Consider the following 18,711-nt stretch of genomic DNA (forward strand, 5'->3'; position numbering starts at 1 on the left):
ACACTTCGGATGTTGGCCAACTAGTTGTTAGGTATTCTGTGTGGGACCAAGGAAATTAACATCATTGATAGGTGTGCTGTTCTGGCCGAGAAGCTTCACTATGTTTCATGGCCATGGCTACAAAGCAGGCCAGGTAAAAGTGGACCTTCACATAAGAAATCACTTAATTGGGGAGCCTGGGTGGCACAGTCGGTTAAGCGTCCGACTTCAGCCAGGTCACGATCTCGCGGTCCGTGAGTTCGAGCCCCGCGTCAGGCTCTGGGCTGATGGCTCAGAGCCTGGAGCCTGTTTCCGATTCTGTGTCTCCCTCTCTCTCTGCCCCTCCCCCGTTCATGCTCTGTCTCTCTCTGTCCTAAAAATAAATAAAAAACGTTGAAAAAAAAATTAAAAAAAAAAAAAAAAGAAATCACTTAATTAAGGCACTGCAGGTGGGTGGATGCAGGTTCATGGCTTCCTTCACACTAAAGGAAGGGCAGCACAAGGTTATCTTACTTGGTACTCCTACTTGAGCAGGAAAGACAACGGGGGGTGGGGGTCGGGCAAATCTATTAATGCTACCATTTGCTATATACAGCCCTGAAGGTTTAAAAACCATGTCTACCTCCAGAGTTAATTCCAAGTCTATGATGTTCGATCCTTCACTTATATATTTCCCTTTCAATGAATCCAAGTATCAAATAAGACAAATGTTCTAGACAAGGTATTTTTAGATCCAGATGCTAATGCACTTGAAATGCTTGTATCTTAACAATTCAATTGGAAGCAGAAAATTTTAAGGAGAGAAAAAATATGCAGGTGTGTTACGAATAGTAAACACGGGAAGATCACATTTTTTTGCTCTCGTGTTCGCAATGAAGTTTTCTCCTTTCCTTGTGACCGCTGTTTATTCTAATGGAAATTCTTGTCAAACGCTATGCAATAAAAAAGGTCTGAACATAAAGAAGATTGGAATTTTTGGTATCTGGTTTGCAATTTTATATCTAGAGTATTAAAAAGATGTCTGCAGAGAAATAAAAGTTGAAGCAGTCTGCCAAAGGGGAAAATGTCATTTCTGTAGCTACATTTCAAAACTGATAGGAACAGGATCACGCGTCCATGCTTAAATGAATGAAAAGTTACCGTCTTTGATGTCAGCTTGAGGACTCTGAACTCCACTTATCCCTTACCTGTGTTTCTTTTTTTTATTTTATTTTTTTAACGTTTATTTATTTTTGAGAGAGAGAGAGAGAGAAAGAGAGAGAGAAAGAGTGCACAAGTGGGGGTGGAGCAGAGAGAAAGAGGGAGACACAGAATTCAAAGCAAGCTCCAGGCTCTGAGCTGTCAGCACAAAGCTCCACGTAGGGCTCGAACTCACGAACCATGAGATCATGACCTGAGCCAAAGTCAGATGCTCAGCTGACTGAGCCACAGAGGCGCCCCTCCCTTGCCTGTGTTTCAATTAGTCCATGGAACCATTCAATTCCTCCCATTATAGACACAAAGTAAAATACCTTTATGTCAGGAAATTGGCCCAGATAGGTATCCAGTGTCAGCAAGGACCCATCCACTAGTTTCTGATGGAAGTCTTCCCACAGGACATCACATTTCTGAAAGAAAAAAGAGAAAAAAGAGATTACTGCTGAATGATTTTAATTGGATCCTTTTCACCAAACTTCTGAAAAATCAAAAATGACAAAATTAGATAAATAGGACTTCCCTGGATAGTAGAGGCCAGAAGAAAAAGTGGATTATTTAATAATACAATACAATTTCAAGGCAACTTGACTACCAGTTCCAGTTTACAATATAGGGTACTGAGGATACAGACTACATTTGCCAGCCTGCGGCACAGCTAAGTACAGCCCACGGGACTAAGGACTGGCCAATGGGGTGAACTTTTAGGAAGTGTCCCTAAAAGGAGGCTTATCTTCCACGCTTCCTCCTTCTGCCAACTGGGATGCAGAAGTGAGAGCTGATGGCCAGTGCTCAGAGAATCATACCGAACCTGGAGGGAGCAGTGAGGAAGGCAACGATGGGCCCCTGTTGTCCCCATACCTGGGCCGCTCACCTGCAAAGCCCTTTAGGGGAGAGAGATAACATTCTATCTTTTGAAAGCTACTTTTGGGGGCTTATTTGCTTTTGTTTCTTTTTCACACTTCAATACTCACCCTAATTATTACAGATCCCCATCCACAAATTTCACGCAAATGGAAAAAAGAATTTAAATCTTCTGCATGAAGAGGCTCATCTTCTGAGGTGAACAGATGCCCTGAACACATAGAGTTGAGCTCCTTCACCATCAGAAGAGGCCGTATTTGGATCTGCAACTAAAGGTTCCAAAAGTCTTGGCAGGACCTACGAGGACCAAGGTGGAATTCCAGCATTTCCTTACGGAACAAATGTCAACAGTGGGATCTGCCGTGCATAGAACGAAACGCGATGCTCTGAAAAGCTATTCACGCACGTTTCTATTATTCCCTTAAGAAGTCTTCCTTTCATGATGAATTTTGAATTATACACCATTCACCAGAAGTTGGTCATACGAGTGAAGCATTTAACAACAAGATGTTGAAACAGCGTCTTTATATTGAAAAAATGTGAGAAGAAGGAATTGCTTAATAATTGTATGGGAGAGGGTGTGTGGAGGCTGGTTCTGCCAGATTCATTTTCTGAAAGTTTTCTAAAGAAGTAACAGGGCCAATAAGAACTTTCCTCCTAATTAAAGCTCTGCTTCTATCTCAGTCTTAACAAGATTATGGAAATCAGTGTGGGGATGTCAGAATTTTCACGGAGCGGCCTGGGGCTGCACTGTTAACACATCTTTCCAAAGGCTGCGTAGACAGCACACCCCATGTCAGACCTCTTGAGCTGGGTGGCTGCATCCCTTAGGAAGGATCCCTTACAAGGATCCCTTCTGTGCCTGAATGTTCATCAATGAGCTCACGTGAGGTGGGTATGACAAACACTGTTCTTTAACAAAGAACTTGGACACGAGAGAACTCCCGACAGGTGGCTTGCTATTACCAGTAAGAATCACGTGTATCGAGCATCATGTCGATGACACGAATACGCAGACTTTAAACGTGTTATTTGTGGGTATGATTCTTAGTCTCACTTCACAGATGAGGAAGCTAACACCTCAGAAGATTAAAGAATGCATCAACTATCATACAGATCATTCTTGGTCTCCACCCCATTCTCCTTCCCCAAAGCAGAAAATACCCGCTTTATCACTTCCCGCCAGCCAGATGGCCCTCGGTTAGAAATTGGATTTCGGGTGTTCAGACATGTCTAGGGACAAAGGCTTCTGGAAGTTACATTGCTATTAACAGGCTGTCCGCATCGGTCCTTTGGATCTGCAGACCAGCGAGTGGACCAGTGGCACTTAAGTGAAATAGATGCTTTTTGCACCTCCTGATCCTGTTTTCCAGAAGGGATGGGAAAAGCAAGGTTGCAGGGGTGAAGTCAGTACAGAGAGTCATGTCATGAGCCAGTTCTGCTGCGATGAGCTAAGATGTGTAGACAGAAAAACACTATTCTTATTTTGGTTTATAATAGTTCACTAATCACCGTGTATTTGGCATGCTCTTGATGCCAGAACTATACAGCGTCTTCTGGCTACATGGCACTCCCCACCCCCCTTCACGATTAAGGCTGTGAAGTGGTAAGACGGGGGTCAAGGGATAGAGTAAGTGAGAGGGACTTGGCGGCAGCCTGGCAGAGACCCCCCAGGCCTCCTGTGGTGCATGATCCTGGCTCTTACCTCGCCCACCATCTTCACATCTTCCCGCCCATACCAATCAGGCTCATAGACTTCGTGCAGCGACTCAGTGAGCTTCATGGAGGCTTCTTGCATGGCTGGTGTTGGAGAGAAAACAACTCTTGTTGGATATAAATTGGTGAGGTGCCTATTCCTCTTTCCCCTTTTATTTTTTTTAATATTTATTTATCTTGAGAGGGAGAAAGAGAGAGAGAGAGAGAGAGCAGGGGAGAGAGAGAGAGAATCCCAAGCAGGATCTGTGCCGTCAGCAGACAGCCTGACATGGGGCTCGATCCCACGAACCCTGAGATCATGACCTGAGCCAAAAGCAAGAGTCGGATGCTCAACCAGCTGGGCCACCCCAGTACCCCTCCCCTACTTTTCTAAGAGAAGAATACCTTGACTATCCACTAATCTTTTAAGGAAAAACTGTGAAGGCGTGACTGTTACTTTCGACTGTATTCACAACTTCCCGGGAGGGTCTCCTACTTACCCGATTACATTGTGCGTTTCCCATTATTTACATGGTAATGACAGATACCGAGCCTTGAAAAAAATCAACAAGGTGTCCTATTCTGAAAACAACAAGAGTAACGTGTTCTATCACGTGTGTGGTCACTTACGAAGTGGCACGGAACCATAAATACACAGGACACCCAGAATACTGGCCCATAAAACTACAGAGTTCCAAAATTAAAATTAATCCTAAATGGCTTTAAATATAAGAAATAAAGACCATCTATAGAAGCAGGTTGAAGCAAAATTAACAGGATTCTAGGGCCTCCCAGCTGAAAGTGGTTGAAGTGGCCTAAACATTTTCAAAAGAAAAAAAAAAAAGTTTTTCTAATGTTACTGGAAGCTACATATACAGTTTTAAACCAGAACGCTCAGAAAGCTTGGAGTTCTTAAGTCTACGGGTCACAATGTTCATTAGACATGGCTTTGGTGTGCTGCATAAATATGGCTGTTAAATAATAGGAAAGATATAAAGTGATATAAAGTATCACCAAGTCTGTTCCACTCTCCGATCTGCTCCTCCTTCCAAACAGGGAGGGCACAGTGTGGACTGTGTAGAGACAGCGCAGGGCCCAGAACAGTCCAAAGTGTGTTCATTGACTGTAGGTGTCCCCTGTGGCAACAAGCCCTCCCTACCAGCTGGAAGCTGAGACCTGTCCTGGCTGGCGTCTTGGCCTTTGTCACTAGGGGATATGAAAAAGAGCTGGCTAAGAGGAGAAAAGAGGAAAGTCAGAGTGCAATCATTAGAAATGAAAAGCATCCCTTGGGGTGCCTAGGTGGCTCAGTCAGTTAAGCCTCTGACTTCGGCTCAGGTCATGATCTTGCAGTTCATGAGTTCGAGCCCCGCAATGGGCTCTGTGCTGACAGCTTGGATCCTGGAGCCTGCTTCTAATTCTGCGCCTCCCTCTCCCTCTGCTCCTCCCCCACTTGTGCTCTGTCTCTCTCTCTCTCTCTCTTCCCAAAATAAATAAACATTAAAAAATTTTTATAAAAAAAAAAAAGAAATGAAAAGCATCCCATAAACTTAATGCCAATGACTCCATGATGGAAAGTTTTCTATGAGACTGAAAGCTGCAACAATCTAGACTCAACTACATGCTTGTTGGATTTAAGGGAGCTGATTCCGGGTTGAACCACGAGAAAAGGACAAAATAAAAGATGTCCGAAGTGACAGAAGTGTATCCTTGAAGAGTATGTGCAAAAGTCAACATGGTATTTCACAGTATGTTTTCTCTCTAGGTTATAGAACCACCCCCTACCCGCCTTCCCCAGATAAGTTGCAGGTAACAGATTTGGTCTTTGCAAGTGACAAGTTTGAAGGTTTCAGGACAACATGAAGTATGAAAGCCTACAACCCTGTCTCCACAAGGTACGTCACCGAGCACACTAAAGGATGCCCTTTACAACACACCATACAGCCTACACCAGCTGAAACAACTTGGCGACCAAAAGATGAAACCCCAGAGGTGACACCATGAAGTTATGTAGGTAGAGCGACAGCCAAAAAATAATGTAAACACCTGCACGTGTCCCCTAGCGCACTCCGAGTGCAAGCCAAGGAGAATGTTCCTTCTTGTTCATGTGGCTGCTGCTGACGAGTGACAGTATCTCCAGCGTCCACATTCACCCCTCCCCAAGTAAAAGCAAGCCTCTATTAAGAAATGAACCCCTCGGGGCGCCTGGGTGGCTCAGTCGGGTTAAGTGTCTGACTTCGGCTCAGGTCATGATCTCACAGTTCGTGGGTTTGATCCCTGTGCCGGGCTCTGTGCTGACAGCTCAGAGCTTAGAGCCTGCTTTGGATTCTGTGTCTCCCTCTCTCTCTGCCCCTTCCCCACTTGCACTCTCTCTCCCTGTCTCTCAAAAGTGAATAAATGTAAAAAAAATTTTTTTAAGTGTACCCCTCAAAAATTAGTGACTAGTTGATACCATTCTATAATTCAGATGCCAAAAGCCTTCTCTGAAGTTTTCTCTTAAATCTTTGTCTTAGGTCTGATGGAAATTATAAACAGCTGTGTAGATGGGGTGTCAAAGTTTCAAGGGGAAGAAAAAGAAATGATGGGGTTGCAGGTCAAATAACCTTTGTGGTGAAAAATAAAACTGTGAATGTAAGCTTAAAATAAAATTACATAAGACCTTACTCATTGAGGCTAAAAGCACAATGTTGCAGTAAATATATCTCCTAGCAGCCAAAAATAACTGCTAATTGCTGTGTGGATAAGTAGTGATGGAGAATTTGGAAAGAATCCATTTTGACATAGAAATTGTTTCTAGAACACTCCATGGGAAGTACTTGGATGGATACATAAGGAATGCCATGAAGAATGGCAGAGATTTTAGGGATTTAGAACCTACTCTGCTGACAGAGCATAAGAGAAAAATTAAAAAGCTAAAACCCAAGCCCCCTTCAAAGTAGCTTGGCGACATCAAAGCAAAGTAGATGCTAAATGCTACCTCTGGCATTTAATAATATCTATATCCAGTATTTTCTTAAAATATTAGTGATCTCCAAAAGTGCAAGATGGGCGCCCAACATCATACACAGAATTATTATTCCACTATTGGGTAGGAACCACTTCCCTCGCTTTAAAATTTTGGACTTTCTCCAAGGCATTTACTGCAACATCCTCTCTCTTTCCCTTTGCCACCAAATTTGTGAGCATTATTTTCACCCTCTAAGATTGGATGCAGAGATTACACTGCTACAAGAGTCCTCCTTGTACAGCCTGAGGGTGTATGTTCTAGTTAAAAATACCATCAGTTAAAATACATTATGACAATAACCAGCAGCAGCTATAAACCATCACAGGAGTATCTAAAATATTGTATCTGGCAGCTTGGCCTATTATTTAGAAGGGAGCTGTTTAGGAAGTCAGCAGTTGGCTCTGAGGAAAACAGGAGAGGAAGCCTTTCTTCCAGAGACTTAAGAAGGAGTGCAAATATAGGAGCAGGAGTTGGGGGTGGAGGGGGGAAGGCAGATTGTGAGATAGCTCAAGGACAGTCAACTCTACCACTGGGTCATGCTTACACATGATAAGCCACGTACAACTAAAAATATTGATGACACCAGCTGGGCCATGCTCCATTTAGAGGAAGATCTGGTGTGCTCATCGCCCCTGCGTCTGGCCTCCACTGCCACCCACAGAGCGGTGACTCCCAATTCCAAATTCCTACTGGACATCTCCTCCTGGATGTGCTGATACTTCACGCTTCACATGCCCAAAACCAACTCTGAACTTCCTGTCAAAACCTGTTCCTACTCCTTTTCCCAGTCCTCGTGGATGTCACCTCATGGTCCCAGTTACAAAACTGGGAGTCATCCCAGATTCATCCTCCCGGAGTGAGTGCATCACCAAGGCACATCAATTCGGCCTGATTCTCAAATGAAGCCCTTTGCTTCCCTGCCCCCTCTCACTGCCCTAGACTGGACTGGACACCCATCATCGATCATTTGGTGCAGATGAAAGAATCCATGGGAACAGCTGAGCAAAGTACTTAGCCAAAGAGAACATTCAAACATCAGCCATCTTTATGAAAAATAATTTTGAAGGCATTATGGCATGATAATTAAAACTATTATTCACAATCAGTCAGCCTTTGTTAAAATCTTGGTTCCAACACACGTGGTCTGTGTGATCTCAGGCAAATTACCTAACCATCCTAGACCTCAGTTTTCCAAAGTGTACGTTATTTTTAAATACATGCCATAAGCCACAGTAAAAATTCTATGAAATGAGGCTTAGTAAAAACTTACCTCAGTGCCTAGCACAGAAATGCTCAATAAATGTTAGCTATCATCATCATCATTATTAAATACCGGACTAGACTTCTAAGAAGTCTCCTTGCAGCTTTATCCCCTCGAGCTTGAGTCCCACAAAACCACAATAACTATTTTTCTAAAATGCTATTCTGATCACATGATTCATTCCCTTGTCTACAATAATGTAATGACTCTCTTCCCTGCGGAGAGAATAAAACCCCAATATGATATGATGCATAATCACTTGTCTCTACGAACGACTGCCTACCATTCCACATCTCATCCCTCTCAGGTTCTTGCTTACCCCTCAATGATCCATTTGTTCCCTAAAGAGCCCATGCTTCTTTCTGCCTCCCTGGCCTCTGTACATGTTTCTTCTACCTGGAAGTCCTTCCAACATCAACCTTAGTCTCCGGTATGTCTTATCACTTGATGACTACTTATACTCCCTTCCTGGGTCCATTTACGTCTAGGTTCTTGACCTGGTCTCCTGTCCCTCAGGTAGAAGTCTGTCCTTTGTGATGCATGCGCTTCTGTTAAAGTATGTATTACTATGCACTTTTGGCCCTTTTGTTTATTTAACTTTCTTCCCGTCTCTGCTGCCAGCTCCATGAAAATAGGTACTGTGTCTTGTCATCTCTGCATCTCCACTCCTAGAACAGCATTGAGTCCATAAACAGGGCTCAATGTGATGTGCGCTGCTAAAATGAACAAGAACACCAGATTTACTTTGCAAACCCAAACATCAGCAAAAATAGTACCAACCTACAGAGAAGAATGGCACCCTAAGATCAGTGATAAAATGAAGAGTAACCCAATTTCCCAGAGTCCTCGTGGGAGAGATGTGGAGGGTTTCTGAGAGAAACTGGAGCACCTTATGGACAAGGAACCCAAGGCAGCTGAGAACCTGGTGATGTTCCCACCAATGTCCCTGAGACCAGACACAGGGGCCATCACTCCCCAGGGCCAGATCTCCCTTCTCAGTAATGCTGCTTGCATTACAGTACAATTAGTTAGCCGGTGTTGTTTTTTTGTGAAAGCCAGGAGAATTGGCCATGAAAGCCCTTTGAAAACCCAAATTATGACCCATTTGATGCCTACCCCTTGTCTTTCTGTGTGTTCCCAAACCCCAAAATGTGCTCCAAGCAACATTAATTCTTTTTTTTTTTTTAATGTTTTTTATTTATTTATTTTTATTTTTGGGACAGAGAGAGACAGCGCATGAACGGGGGAGGGGCAGAGAGAGAGGGAGACACAGAATCGGAAACAGGCTCCAGGCTCCGAGCCATCAGCCCAGAGCCTGACGCGGGGCTCGAACTCACGGACCGCGAGATCGTGACCTGGCTGAAGTCGGACGCTTAACCGACTGCGCCACCCAGGCGCCCCGAAGCAACATTAATTCTAAGACTTTGAGAAAAACATTCCACAGCCGAATACCTGGTAAAATGCTGCTCACCCCACAGACCTTCTGGAGATAATATGAACATATTAAGGGTCCTGTAGTAATACACTCTGTAAGAGCCTGTTTGAAAATTCATTCCAACCAGCCTTGACCAAAGTAATGTAAACATAGGTCTCTTTTACGGAGTATCATTTGTTAACAAAACGTGCTGGGGAAAAGCTGCTGTAAGGTCCTCTCTCCTCCATATGGGGATGCAACCATCAGAAGTGGAAGAAGGACACAGTCTGCAACACTGAAAGGGTGCTTTGATGCTGCACCAACGTCTCTCTGGAGCTGACTCTTCACTCAGTGGAGTTTCCTAGATGACGTTAAGGAAAAGAATTCTTCGCGTCTTAAATGCTTAAAGCAGTGATCTTCCTATTCGGGAAGCAAAACTGACCAAAATATATAGACTTTGGGAAGGAGACTGAATTCACTCATTCATTTAACACATTTATCCACATGAAAAAAAATCATCCAACATAAAGACAATCCTGTGCTTGAAATAATCCATGACAGCTTGTGTCCAACAGTAAAAGAAATACCTAGAGTGCCTTTTAGTTTCTGATCGAATTGTTATAAACACCTAGGGTTAATTTTTTTTGAACAGTTAACTATGAGCTCTATGGATCTGTGAAAGTTCTCGGAGCCTTACTTTAAAAATGTAAGCCAAGGCTATCATTTATCATATAGCTGTGTCGGCTGGTTACAAAGAGGTAATATGCCCATGCTTAGCACACAGCCTGGCACGCGGAAGTGCTCATTCCATAGTAACATAAGTTACCATTATCCCACTGGAAAGATGAACTCTAATTTGTGAAACCAATGCCCTACTAACAGTCATATAGCCCAGAGCCTGGATAAGACAGTGGGTAAAAAAAAGCAAGGCTACAACATGGATGTACCTAGAGGGTATTAAGTGAAATAAGACAGTGAGAGAAAGCCAAATACCATATGATGTCACTTATATGTGGAACTGAAGAAACCAAATGAACAAACAAAAGAAAAAAAAGAGACCAAAAAACAGACTCTTAACTATAGAGAACAAACTGGTCATTGCCAGAGGGGAGGTGGATGGGAGGATGGGGGAAATAGGTGAAGGGGATTGAGAGTACACTTATCGTGGGGCACCTGGGTGGCTCAGTCGTTAGGCGTTCAAATTCGGCTCAGGTCATGACCTTGCGGTCCATGAGTTCGAGCCCCGCGTCGGGCTCTGAGCTGTCAGCACAGAGCCCAGAGCCTGTTCAGATTCTGTCTCTCCTCTTTCTGCCCCTCCCTTACTCACACTCTGTCTCTCTATCTCTCTCTCTCAAAAATAAACATTAAAAAAATAGAGTACATTTATCATGATGAAAATTGAGAAATATACAGAATTGTTGAATCACTATATTGTACACCTGGAACTAATATAACACTGTATGTTAATTATACTTCAATTAAAAAAAAAAGCAATGCTTTAGGAGACATGTGGACCAGAGAATGTATCTTGGCCCTGTTGGTTACTAGTTCATTACCTTGGACAAGCTATTTAACCTCTCTGTTCCTCCCTTTTCTTACCTGTAACCCAAAGGCAATACAAGTACCTGCCTCAGAGCTATCATGAGAATTAAAATTATATGCCCACCCTATAAAAGCTTAAATACATTTTAGTTTTAAAAATCAATTTCATGGGGTGCCTGGGTGGCTCGGCCGGTTAAGTGTCCAACTCTTGATCTGTTTGGCTCAGGTCGTGAGACAGCAAGTACCCATCTTGCTTCGCTAACAGCACAGAGCTTGCTTGGGATTCTCTCTTTCTGTCTCTCTCTGTCCCTCCCCCATTCCCTCTCTCCAAATAAGTACATAAACTTTACAAAAAAAATCAATTTCACTAATTTATTATTATGACTAATTTTTAATTAAGATTGTTAATATTATCATTACTTACCGCTATCTTTATAATCAATTTCACACATCCACAACGAAACTGTTAGAATAAATCCTTGCAACTGGAACCAGTATGTCAAAAGGTACACATACCCCCTTCCCCAAAAGACACACGTAGAGGCTTTTGCCAAACTGCCCTCCCAGGAAAGCTGTCCTATCAGCAGCGTACAAGAGGGGTCTGCTCCCCACAGCTTTTCCGATGCTACGTATCATGGTCTCTTTTTTTATTTCAATGTCTTTGAACATGTGGAGGGAAAATGGCCACATCTTCCTTCTGATATCATTTAAATATTCTTTGATTATCCATCTATGAGGATAAGCATTTTTCACACTTACTACCCACCGACCAGTTCTTCTCTGGCTAGTTTTCTCTTCATATGTTCTACCTATTTTTTTTTTCTTTTAATCAACTGATATTCATTTAGTTTACCTCCTGAGCTCTTAATATCTTGGTTCACTTTCACTAAATATGTTGTCGAAATAATTATTTAAGTATGTATGGAAGTCTGACATATTCTTGAGGTCAAATCTCTCAATCTTATGGTTATCTCTTTTGGGTTACCCTTTGTAAAGACCTTGTCACCCAAGACTAGGGGCTATTAAGTCCATGGTATTTTATTCCAGTCCTTTAGAACATCTCCTTGTATACATATTTAACTCTTTACTAGATCTGTAAGTGAGAAGGACAGAGTAGAGTGCGAGGCTGAGAATCTTACTTTCTTCTGAGAGTTTGGCAAGTTTATCCAAGACCCCTGGCAGAGATCCATTCTCCCCCACTACTCTCGAAGTCTGCCCTGTGAGCCATCACATCCACAGGTACACCTGACCCGACTCAGTGCAGGCAGCTGGGCAACGAAAAGCAGGCAGGGACAGAGCATACCTCCCTGCCGCCCTCTTCTCACCCCACCCACCTCATTCTTTTGCCTTGCATGGCTGAGGCCAGAAACCAATGTCACGGCCTCTCTGTCTCTGCACAGTGACAGGGCTGCAAGTGCAGAAGGTCCCCACAAGTCACAGGTGGTCCAGGGCCTTGATTTCTGATAGCCCTGCATCTGCCTCTGCCACAACTCCTTGCCCCTTCCAGCTGGAGGCCTTGGGTGTGAGTCTGTGAGTGTGCTCCTCTTGGGACATGCTCTCCCTTGGATTGTAAACCAGCTGCAGCTTTTCTTAAACAAGGTCTCAAGCTCACTCGATCTCTCGACACTTCCTAGAAATCTCTGGTGTGGGAGGCACTTTTTCCTCCTTTCCAGCATCACAGTAGACATCTTTTTTTCTTGTATATTCTGATTATCATTTCAATGGGATTTGGGGAGTGGGTGGAATGAACACCTGTGCTCAAGTACCCATCTTGCCAGAAAGCCAACTGGCTTTGTAATTAACGCTGAATCCTGCCACTCGTGATGAACAATCTGGGCTTGGGGACATGCAGTAAACAACCCACACACATTTACCTTTGATAGCTGCTAAATATCCTCGGAGTTCTCGCTGAAGCCTGGTACCCTCTGCCTGAAAAACACACAAACACAGAGATGCTAAGCATCTTGTCTATATTTTGCATGGAAACATGCGAGAGGCAGTAAGTCCCAGAGCTTATTATTACCAGAGGCTCATTCTTGAAAGAGCATAAATATGTACACACACAGACTAAAGAAGGCGCCTGTCAGTGTTGATATTTATAGAGATTTTATTCAGCTTAAAAGTAAAGGAAAAGGCAAGTGACATTTTGCTGAGAATGGAAAGTATACCCACCAGACGGCCTCCCATATACTCAAGAACTAGCAAGTCCATAAATTTTGACGCATGGAATACGACAGTAGGAGACCGATCACCACTGTTCAATATGGTAGCTATTAGCCACATGAGACTGACCACTTGCAACGCGGCTGGTCCAAAGAGAAATGTACCGTGAAGTGTAAAATACCAGATTTCAGAGACTTCTTTCAAAAAAATCAAATTGATATGTTTTATGTCAATTACATGTTAAACTCAAAATATTTTGGATATACTGAGTTAAATAAACTGCATTATTGTTTTTGTTTTGAGAGAGAGAGCATGAACAGGGGAGAAGGGCAGGGGAGAGAGAGAGAGAATCATAAGCAACACAGGGCTCGATTCTACTTCTCCAGGATCATGTCCTGAGCTGAAACCAAGAGTTGGATGTTCAAACAATGGAGCCAACCAGGTGTCCCGATAAACTGTATTATTAAAATTAATTTCATGATTTCTTTTCACTTTTAAGATGTGGCCACTAGAAAATTGTAAATTACGTATGTGGATTGCATTATATTATTATGGGACATCACCAAAATAGAGAAACTCTGAAATAATAAATTTTGACATAGAAATCTTTGTTTTGGTTTGGATATGGCTTAGCAACTCTGAGACTAAGATTACACTGCAAGGACTGGAGAAATGAGGCAAGGAAGGATGAGAGCCAACACAGCGTGCACGATCAAGCAGTTGCCACAGTGGGCAGCCCAGCCTCAGTGCCACCGGGAGCTCTGGGAGAAAGTATCAAACACCCTTTAGATATCCTAACTGGGGAGCAAGGGAAGTGGGACATTCAGCCATCAACTCCTGTCCGTCATTGGTTGAGGGCTGTTCCTTGTGGGGGGGATACAGGAGAAAGCCCTCAGACAAACAGCTGCTCTCGCGGGCAGTAGCAACTAAATCCAGTGGGCTCAGAAAGGGTAGCTACTAGGTCCCTGCAACTGAAAATAGTTTTAAAATGTGCATTTTAGCTGCACAACCACTTAACAAACTTGCGGAGAGCTAGCACACAGAATGACTCCACCTTGATAATTAATAAAACAGCAACTATAGTTTAAGTCTAACTTGATAGTTAAAAATACAGCAACTATCACAACCACATTCAATTCAGCAAGCATGTGTTGGTTAGTGTATAGCAAAAAAAAAAAAAATGCGGGGAGGGGAGGAAGTACAAAGGGGAAAAAACCCTACTTCCTTCAATGATTGCAGTCTAGTGGAGGAACCGAAGTATTGAAATAAAAATTGCATTCCATAGCAGGTTACATTTAGCTCTGCAGTAACCATTCAAAATATTTGGGAGTACAAAGTAAAGACAAAATGCCCATCACGTTTAAAGATAGATAGTAATTAATACAAAGCAACCATGGAAAGGAATGTTTAAGACTATGGCTATCTGAAAAGGGCTTCTGGATGAGAACATTCTCCTATATGGTATAGTATGCATGGTGACTCAATATGGTTTAAAATGAAAACTCTTAAGTTTCCCTTCTCCTGTTGAACCATTCAGAAACATCCTATGAAGGCAAACTGCCATAAGCTAGATCAAAACAAAACAAAACACCTTTCTGGATTTCCAAAACATCAAAGTATAGAGTGGAAAACTATGGGGAATGGGTGAGGAGAATGAATAGAAAATATTGATGGTCAACACGTGCATAAATGTAGAGGATGAAGGGGATCCAGGGAAGAAACGGGTGCAGATAGGCCAACATCTCTAACACCACCACAAAAAGAATTTGGGGAAGAAAGAAGTAGGTCTTTCCCACATTGATATCTATTATATGACAAGCACTGTGTCAGATTCTGAGTATATAAGCTGAAAAGATAAGGCTGTGGGAGACTGTATTACTGTCGAATTTACACCTCCTTACCAGACCTGATTCGGGGGAAGATTATACTTCCAGCCCATCAACACTGGCCTCGGCTGCGTGACATGGCCAATTCGATGGGAGCACAAGTGGCACGTCCTACTCCTGAGCAGGTGTCAGAGTCATCACACAGTCCTACCGTTTCTTTCCCCTCTACCCCGAGGCCTGTAACATTCCAGATAGGTGTTGCTTCTCCAGACTGGATCATAGAGGGAAGAGAACTTGAAGCACGACCCCATTCATATTTTCATGAGCAAGAAATAAAGCTCTGTTGCTGGAAGCCACCGAGGTACTACGAGCACAGCATCACCTGCCCTAAATGGCCTGAGAAAAATGGTTCACCATCAATAGCGGAAATGCTGAAAGATGGAGAAGGCTGAAATCTAACAGAAAAAGAAAAAGCCAACAGAGTTAGCAGAAAAGCACTAAAGGCATTTACACAAACATTGCCGAAAGTAAATCCAATTGGAAGGGTTAAGGACAAAGTGGATGGCTTAGCAAATGGAAGCCCAAGTGCTAGTCAAGTGATAGATAGGTGGATATGAGAGAGCAGCGAGGCCCAGAATCATGCGTCCTAATAGAGGGCAGATAATTTAGAGAGAACACCCAAAACCAGACATGTGACTTACCTGGATGGATCCAGACCCAGATCAATCTAAAGCCTACAGCCCTAAAAGGTGCAATTAGGAGGCTCTGAATCCCCTAAGGCCCCCTTTTTCAAAATGGTAAGTGTACACCTTGGGGGTACTTAGTGGTTTGTCTAGGGCACATAGAGCCGTGAAATAAACCTAAAATATATCTCTGGAACATCAATTTACTGAGGTTGGAGGGGAGCAAATGGAGAAGAAACCATTCTTTTGTAATCACTAAGCAACCTGTTATGACGTACGATGAAAAACTACAGAGACTAAACACAGAACTCCAAGACGTCTCCTGTTTTCAGCTGTCCGCTTTAGAGCTCTGCTCCGTGGGTCCTTTCCTGCAAGCGTGCAAAGCACTGAGCTAAGGCAGGGCTCATTTCTACCCAGAAGGATGCTCTCCCCTCGGAAGGTAATACAAAGCCTGCCGCAGTAACTGCTGGTTATGAGACGATACAGCCATGCAGAATATCTGTAAATAGCAAAAAAGTAGCAGGGAAGGGTGTTCTTTTCCCAAATATTTAAGAAACAAAGCACATCAAGTTAATCCCACAATTGCCTCTTCTTTCAGAACAAGAGAGAGAATGAAATAATTCAGGCTTCACTCCATACACTGCATTCACCCAGCCGAAGCAATAAACATTTTTTTAAAAATGAAATAAGAGTCCCAGAAGAATTTTTTTTAGATATCTGAGTGGCAGAAAGTTCAAATTATACACTAATGGCTTAAACAGATGAGTTCAATTTAAGCAGATAAACTGAAAGGCTTATTTAAATAACTCTTCTTTGCCAATTATTAAAATTCTTAATTTTCCTCCATGATTATTAAGGTTCATAAATCATTTGGTAATAACCCTATCGAATTTCATCTAAAATTCTGCCTGAATCAGAAAGTAAAAGGCTCTGGAGAGAAACTGTTCACCTATAATATGCCACAGAGAAGTTCTTCCGCACAAAACCTATTGCATAATAAAACTTTCTTAATGTCGTTATCCTATGTGAATCACAAAGATGTTTTAAATTAGAAATAAATTCTTACAGCTAAGCTCAGATTTCACTGCATCTGAAATTTGTTCCATATTCCTCTGAAAATTACCATTTCAGTAATTCAGCCTTGAATTATGTATTGCACAGAAAACAAATTCAAAATTCCACAACCTACAACTACATGAGTACATTTTCCCTTCTATTTCTTTATGTCGTTCCCTATAAGGTAAGCTCAAACTATTATTCTAACTTGGGGTTACATTCTCCTCAGGTCTTAAGGTAACATGAGGCCAAGTGAGTCTACTCTCTTTTTTTAATTTTTATTTTCGAGAGAGAAAGAGACAGAGTGTGAGTGAGGAAGGGGCAGAGAGAGAGGGAGACACAGAATCTGAAGCAGGCCCCAGGCTCTGAGCTGTCAGCACAGAGCCAGAGGCAGGGCTCAAACCCACAAACCAAGAGATCATGACCTGAGCTGAAGTTGGACATTTAACCGACTGAGCCACACAGGTGCCCCTAAGTGAGTCTATTCTAATTAAGTTGTCTGATTGCCAACTAATACTCTTCTTTAGACAAGATCTAAGAAGGACTCACACCTACCAAAGGACCCTGTAGGCATATGGTATAATAACAAAGCTCTGGTGTTACAGGTTCTTCATTTATTTTTTCAATTGGATCATTTATCAGTGTCAGCAGCTGCTGTTTCTCCAGCCCAGACAATGCCCGGGCCTCACTTTCTTCCCACACAGCCAAGGGAATTGGCTTGCTTTTCCTTCCTTATTAAAGCTACTCCTACCCATGCTCTCCCTTGGGTGTCACACTCTTGCAAAGCTAGGGAGAAGGAAGCAGTCTCCATAGTTCCCTTCTGCCAAGCTGTCCTGGAAAACAAGACCGGGTCATTTTGGGTTTCATCATGGAGATAATCAAAAATTAGCAGGCATGCAAAAAGTGTACAAGGTTTTAAAACCTTACAAAGGTCTGAGAATTACTGCCTCCAGTCAAAAAATCTCTTTATTCCCTTGCTGAGTAGTATCTTGAGGCTGTTGCTTTCTTCCCTTACTCCTGTAAGCACTACTCATGATAGCCACCTCCCCACCGAGAATGAAGTTTAATTATTTAATGAATTATTTAATAAAATCTAATTAAATAGGTAGAGAAAGAACACTGCAGGTACACCATCACGGAAGGTTTCAGACATCCATGTTATTCAATACAAAGAAATCACAGTCCATACCTAATTAAATGTGTTTCCAAATTGTTTGACATCAGATTGGTCCTTAGTAGCACCAATTCCTTAACTATTTGTATATATGTCTTGGGGTAGTTGGGGTAGGCAAGGAGAGAGGGGCAGGTTCCCAGACATACTGGGCTCCTGGATAGATCTCATTCGTGTCTCTCTTCAGCACCTTGGACAGCCCTTCAAACTCTTCAAAGATTTAACTTCTGTAGAATCAAAGGACCATTACCGCATCAGTGTTTCCTATGGCACTCTGGTAAGTGAACAGAGGAATTACAGACAGGTTTTCTTCAAGGTGAGCCAAGCTCCTGGTAAGAAGAGCCACCACAGACTCTGAACCACGGAAGTGTCTCAAAGTCCTGTCATGGGCACTGGGTTTAAAAGCAGGGCTGCATTTAGCTATTTGATGATTAATGAGTTAGGCTGTTTATTGTTAGATGCACTAAATTCTGAAGCATTAAAAATATATTAATATTTGTTAATACTTATGCCTACAACTTCAGGATCCATAAAGAGGTACCATTTTGTTAGCTCACCTTTATCCCAGTTACTTCAGACATCCATGTTATTCAACCAGAGTTGAGGCATTAATTTGATTAAATTGTAGGCACAATGCATAGAATGAATTAATAATTTCTAAGGAACTAAACTCAGGGGAGCAATCACTGAAAATTCAGGGGCAAGCCCACATTCTGCCATGTACATGACACTTCTGGTGCAATGGTGTGTACCATACAGCCCTGGCTGTGCTTACAAAATCAAACCCAGTGAGCTTTATTTGCAAGGTTATGCATGTCTAGCCAACCACCTTAATCAATAGGTATTTAATACCTATTAA

The 18,711-nt window shown here is 42.6% G+C and overlaps 1 protein-coding gene across 4 annotated transcripts in view; it reads right to left on the bottom strand.

The window, feature by feature from the left end:
* Positions 1-18,711, bottom strand: part of AMPH (amphiphysin) — a 251,180-nt gene that overhangs the window by 99,392 nt on the left and 133,077 nt on the right. For all 4 annotated transcript variants that reach the window (XM_058725445.1, XM_058725444.1, XM_058725447.1 and 1 more), the window contains exons 3-5: positions 12,828-12,882; positions 3,743-3,837; positions 1,491-1,586 (exon numbers count right to left, since the gene is read on the bottom strand). In XM_058725445.1, coding sequence (XP_058581428.1) covers positions 1,491-1,586; positions 3,743-3,837; positions 12,828-12,882 — 246 coding nt within the window. The remainder of the gene's footprint in view (positions 1-1,490; positions 1,587-3,742; positions 3,838-12,827; positions 12,883-18,711) is intronic.

Source organism: Neofelis nebulosa, chromosome 4 (genome assembly GCF_028018385.1).
Source record: "Neofelis nebulosa isolate mNeoNeb1 chromosome 4, mNeoNeb1.pri, whole genome shotgun sequence".
Lineage (NCBI taxonomy): Eukaryota > Metazoa > Chordata > Mammalia > Carnivora > Felidae > Neofelis > Neofelis nebulosa.